Here is a 6,000-nt window from a genome sequence, read left to right as displayed (position 1 = left end):
GTCCAGCTGCCGAGTCTGCTCCCTGCCCTCGCGTGCAGCCTCCGCGATCGGTGAGTGACCTGTACGTGACGTGGTATTTCAGCACCGAAGTGTAAGGTTCGGAAAGTGCGCGTCGACGTGGAACTAACGGTCCGTGGCGGGGGAGTGCTCAGTAAGCACCTGGTCAGCGAGGGCTCTAGGCACACCCGTGGACAGCCTATGCCTCCATGACCGCCGCCAGACCAGGGCCGAGACCAGTAAGCAGGTCCAGCAAAGCCGGAAGCCATGAAGTGTCAAAGGAGTCACTGAGAAATGGTGAGGGGCGAGCCGAGCTCTATCAAATGAAGGCTCTCCAAGTTTAGGCAAACGAGATTAAAACCCAGGGAATCATTTCCTCCTACTAGTTTCTCCTGGCTGAAAACGCACGTGCTGGAATTACGCCGACCATATGGGTCTGAGGACGTGAAGGGAAAACACTCTGGAACAGGCCTAGCTATTTCACTGGCCCCCTGGCTAAGTGGAGTCCCACCAGCTTCAGGAAGTCCCACGGGCTCAGCAAGCGGCAGTGAGAACACAGAAAGGCGGCGAGGCAGGCTAGCGGGTGGTTAGATGAAGGCAGGGAGGGTGGAGCGGAGGACAGAGCTGCGCAGAGGGCCGAGGTCGGGGTACCCACACACACGCCGCCACTCACACACCACCGGCGCCCCGGCCAGAGCCGAGAGCGTGTCCCACTCACGCAGACAGCTCAACCTTCACGGCGCTGGCGACCAGACCACGACACGTTCTTTGGCCAGGTGGCCCTTTGGCGTTCTCCCTGTGTTCAGTCACCCCGGAGAGCGAGGCCAGGGGAGCAAGCTTCCATACAGGTTGGGAGACAAGGCGACCACAGTGCCTCGGCGGCTCCCGAGGCCAGGAGCTGTCAGCTCACACTCCAGAGTGCCGCCCTGCACGCGACCCCTGGGACGGCAGGAGCACAGAGCTGGGCCGCACGCCACCCCAGCGTCTCCTGCAGACGTTGGTCTGCGAGGCAAGGACGGCAGAACGTGGCCGACGAGGCCGCCGCGGCAAGCCTGTACGCTTCTGCTCACCACGGCTGTGCCGATGCATCGCGGCACACGCTCCCGCCAGGTTTTGCTGCTCCAAGTGTCTGCTTTAACAGAGGTGCACGTTACGTCTGGGGGACTCGGACCCAGCCCGAGCGACCGCCTAGGCTCTCCTGCGGGCCGCCCCGTGCCTGGCGGAGGGGCCTCACTTACTTGTCACTGCAATGTTGATCTCTCCCGTCCTAGGAGTGAGCTCCCCATCCTGAGGAAGAGGCGCTATCCCCGAAGTTCGAAGAGGCTCGAGGCCCAGGGAGCTGTCGCTGGTGAGGTTGCCGAGGGCGGACCGTCGGTTAGCTGGCTGGGTTCTGGTGAGCCTTTCCATGTCAAATGCCACATTATCAGTACATGGCAAATTTGGCTGTAAAATATTTCCAGATAAAAAGTAACTGTAAGAATAACACTTCCTTTTATACAGTTCTAAGTGTCTGACACTCTGTCACGAAGTTTCTTATTTTTTCCGTGTGATTTTCTCTGGTTTCTCTGCCGTCCATCTGTTTTCTACTCTCACGCAAGACACTTAGTTTTTCATCATCAGAGGGCACGGGAGGGCAGAGAGCGAGTGAGCGATGATTGAGCGCACGCTCTCAGGAACCCGTCAGTGGGGCCCGGTCACGTCCACCCTGGCAGGACTCTGGCCATGCAGACACACATGCCTGGCATATCTGTCGAGCTTCCAGGGCTGGGATTTGAACCCTGGCTGGCTACGCGGACCCAGCCCCCTCCATACGGTGCTTACAAGGCACTACGCGCGAGCCCATGGAGGTTTCTCTTCTTCAAAAGAAACACAAAATCTTCTCCCAAGAATGATACAAGGGGAAAAACCCAAATCCACCGTGGAACTGCAAAAACTGTCCACCGTATCTTTATAAACGGTGGTGTGATGACGCAGTGGCCACACGACTGTGCCCACGTGGCAAGGTCCTGGGTTCACATCCCAGGACCTCCGTGAACACACTGGGCGCACGCCGCTGCCCGCAATCTGGGGTGCTGAGGCTGGGGTGGGCAGTGGCAGGGGGACCCCCCCACCCCGTGAAAGGAACAAACAAAAGCAGAAACAAACAAGACAGAATAACCGTTGGTGGACAGGGTTTACAGGCAGTCTTTATCATTATTCTAAAGCCAACAAATAATCAGTTCAAAGCCAGTAAAGAGTATCCCCCCCGTTAGGGTCAGAGCTGAGGACAGCAGGTAACGGACACCCTTTCATCCTATTCATCTCTGCAATCCTCACTTAATTGGCATGCAAATTCGTTTTTTTAAAAAAGATATTTTATTTAACTTTATTTATTTACTTATTTTAATTTGACCAGAGAGAGAGAGAGAGAGAGAGAAAGTGAGAAAGCAAGCTGCCAGGTCTGGGACTCGAACCACGCTTGGCCATGTGAGGATCCAGTGCCCTTAACCACCACGCCACCTGCCGGTCCCCTGGCATGCAAATTCTAACAAGACCTTCAAACGCAAGCACAGACCAAGAGCAGATCCAAGTTGGAAAGACAAACCTTGTGAGGACGGCTCCCGAACCCAGATCCCAACCCTGGAGAGGAGGGGAGACTGCGTGGGCCAAGGTCTACCGTCAGAAAGCAGATACGGAAGACTTCCGACTCGGCCCGGCGGCCCTGTTCCCCCAGTGACTGCCGGCCCGTCGGTAACAGACAGCTGTCAGAAGTAGGACTGGGAGGGTGGCTGAGGGAGACACTGACTAACCCAGAATCCTCAGCTTCCTGGGAAAAGAACTGCTTTAGGTGACTCGAAGCCCTGCTATAAAAACCGCAGTGCCATGTAACAGCTGCTGACACACATGCCCAGAACTGCAGAAGAGGCTTATCGTTTTATCGGCTTTCAGCACTGACGGACGCTCCTAACACATTTCGGGAAGAAGGGGGGGTACGTGCCAGCACTTACAAGGGTAGGCTCGCAGGAAGCCCGGGACAAGGCCGGGGGCAGTTACTGCTTCCAGCTACTGGGCACCCCGACAGGTGCTCTGCCTTAACCCGGCCTCAGGCAGGGACCTCTGCACGGTGGAGACTTCCCGACTGCGCCCGCGGTGGGTCCTGGCCTTTGGTAGGAGTGCGTGGAGCCTGCGAAGCCCGCCGGGCACAGGAGAGCTTCTCGCGACTGTCTGGGCCAGAGTGTCAGGCACGCCAAGAGGGAACCGCCCTGTGACAGAGTACACGAGTGCCGTGACCCGAGATGGGACACCTGGCACCAGGGGCACGCGGCCTGCCCCAGCTGTCGTTCGCAGCGGCTCACACAGGACTGCGCACACACACGGGCGCTGGGCAGCTGGGTCGGACTGAGCTTGCTCCACAGAGGGCTCTCACGCACTCTGCTCTGAGTAGAAAGCGTTGTATTCTTCTCTAAAACGCATGCCCTGAACAGAGACTTCTCTTAAGCACAGAAAGGCAGAACTCCATGTCCTGGAGAAGCAGCCTCCACACGGCATCCCCCACTGCCCTCGGCAGGGGTGCAAGTCCCCAGCTGCTGCTCGCCGGCCACCCCCGCTGCTTGGCCGCACCGCCAGACTTAAAAGGGAGGAAGGGTGATGGCATGAGGTCACAGTATGCCGACGGCAGGATAAATTACCATGGGGCTGGTCAAGCGTCTACACCCTGTTCTTTACAAAAAGGTGAAACGTCGGGATGACACCGAAGCCTGTCCCTTCTGTCAGCTCGTCTTCACCACCCACCACCCAGTAGCAGCAGTTAAAGTGGAGCAGTGGGGCCGGCAGGTGCTGTGGGGCTACAGTGCGACACTCTTGCATGGCCAACTGTGGTGTGAAAATCCCAGACCTGGAAGCTTGAAAATCACACAGGACGTGTGTGTGCACCCAAAATCCAGGAGGAAAACAGAGACTGTGGCGTGGCCATGTCCCTTCTCGCCTCCCCTCTTACTGTCTCTCTCTGTTTCTCTCTGGTGAGTACAAGCACTCTATAGTAAAAATCTTTAAAAAAAAAAAAAAGTGGAGCGATATAGTTATTTATCTTCTTGTGGGAGTTCTCCAAGATGGGGCAGTTGGAGTACTTGGCAAAGGCAGTGTGGGGTGAATAAGGTTGTTCTGGGGACCCAGTGTGTCCTCATGCCGCCTACGAGCCCGGCAGTGTTACTCCGTTAGGTGTGGTGCCACAGAGAGGGGTGACAGTGATACGTACCACGATCCCCAGGGCCTTCAAGATATTGAGTTTGCACATCGGGCAGGTGCAGTGCTCACTGAGCCAGGGATCCACGCACGATTTGTGGAAAACATGCCTATAAAACAATGGAGAATTACATCACAAATTATGAACTCGAGAACCACGAGGCCAGTATATAAAAGAAAAATGGAATTCTTAAGTCTGTCCCCTCCCCACCCCCACCTTCAGGACATACTTACAACCCCCAAGGGACAAATACTGGGATTTATTAAAACATAACTTGCAGAAAATCTCTTGCGCCTAATGTCACGTCAACAGCACTGTGTAATAACTGACAAGCACGATTTGGCGTTCTGGACTTCTCGATCCCATCAAATCCCAACCAGGACTCAAGGAGCAAAGGATAAAGATGGCCAGACTCGCGTACCAGTAACGTTTTCTACAACAGCCAGCGCACAAAGGTGGCCTGCAAAAGGCGTTAAATGAAAGTACAAAGACTTCTCATACTAATCAGTCTCATGTAACTCTAGTTATTTAGAAGCTTCTGGACCAGCAGGAGGCATGGAGATCAAGGCAACTGGATTCCGCACGGCTGATGTGGGATTCAGGGCCAGGACCCAATGGCTTGAAAATCAGGCTCGGTGCCTGCGCATGCCCAAAATCCCAAGAGGAGAAGGGATCACGGGGTGGCCCCTCCCTGGGGTGACTTCTCACCCCGCTCCCGTCTTTCCGTCTCCAGGGAGCACATGTACCCTATAGCAAAAGTAAAACAAAACTAAATAAAAATGTCATTTAGAAGATTTTTGAACTCGTAAGCAGCATGTTCAGTGTGTGAAAGTCCAGGGCAGTGATGTTCCCAGGGCGCACCGTGCTCAGGGCCGGCTGGCGGTCAGCAGAGAGCGACGTTAGGAGGGGAGGGCTCTGTCCTGTTCAGAAGAGAAACTCACAGACCTGCAACTGGACCTCAGGCAGGCAGGGCTTTGCGTTCTTAGGAAAGGAACTTGTGTCCTTTGGGGGAGGAGGTTTTAGAGGAGCCGTGGAAGTTGCCCCTTAAGCCTGAGTGCCCTGCACGGCAGCTCGGAAAAGCGATAAAGAAGCCGGACGGAAGCCCCGGAGTCCTGGCCACACGGACAGTGGCGGGCACTGGGATAGACATCCAGGGCACAGCCACAGGAAGCACTCGAGCCCTCACGAGTTTGGGATAAGAAAAAAGAAATTTGAAGACTGATATTAAACCAGGACCAGCAGTTGGCGTAATGGCTGTCGCTGAACTCCCACATAGTTGACTGTGGTTCAAGTCCCAGACCTGGTGGCTTAAACTCACACCGGGCTCGTGTGCATGCATATCCAAGATCCCGAGAAGAGAATGGAGGAGAAAGGATTGCGGCGTGGCCATCCCCCCAGGGGGTGATTTCTCGCTTTCTGTCTGTCTCTCTCTGTCTTTCTGGCGAGCACACGTGCCCTATAGCAAAAACCTCTCAAAAAAAACAAACAAAAAAAAAAACCAAAAAAACCCCACAAAAAAAACCTTTAAAACTAACGAAGTTTTAAAGGCATATACCATAGTTGGATTTGGTATCTTTCTTTTTTGTTTTTTCTTTGTCTAGTCTGGCAGGAGGGGGCAGGCGGGGTCGAAGTCACCGCGGAGAGCGAGGAGTGAAGGGGCGCGTTACAGCGTCTAGGGAGAACGAACACACCTGGCAGCGCTGCTGGCGGCCCCGGACTGCAACGGGGGCAGGGGAGGGCCCTGGCAGTGCTCACAGCCCGGCTAGGGCCTGCCGGGGTTC

At 55.2% G+C, this 6,000-nt stretch overlaps 1 protein-coding gene across 1 annotated transcript in view; it reads right to left on the bottom strand.

Moving 5' to 3' along the window:
* RNF130 (ring finger protein 130) overlaps window positions 1-6,000 on the bottom strand; it is a gene marked incomplete at its 5' end in the record, with an annotated part of 59,033 nt that overhangs the window by 22,887 nt on the left and 30,146 nt on the right. Inside the window, 2 exon segments of the mRNA XM_014587466.2 lie at window positions 1,236-1,440; window positions 4,232-4,328. Coding sequence (XP_014442952.1) covers window positions 1,236-1,440; window positions 4,232-4,328 — 302 coding nt within the window.

This window comes from Tupaia chinensis, unplaced genomic scaffold (genome assembly GCF_000334495.1).
Source record: "Tupaia chinensis unplaced genomic scaffold, TupChi_1.0 Scaffold000214_1, whole genome shotgun sequence".
In the NCBI taxonomy this organism is placed as follows: domain Eukaryota; kingdom Metazoa; phylum Chordata; class Mammalia; order Scandentia; family Tupaiidae; genus Tupaia; species Tupaia belangeri.
Note: the sequence above shows the minus strand (reverse complement) of the source record. Positions and strands in the feature narration are given on the sequence as shown.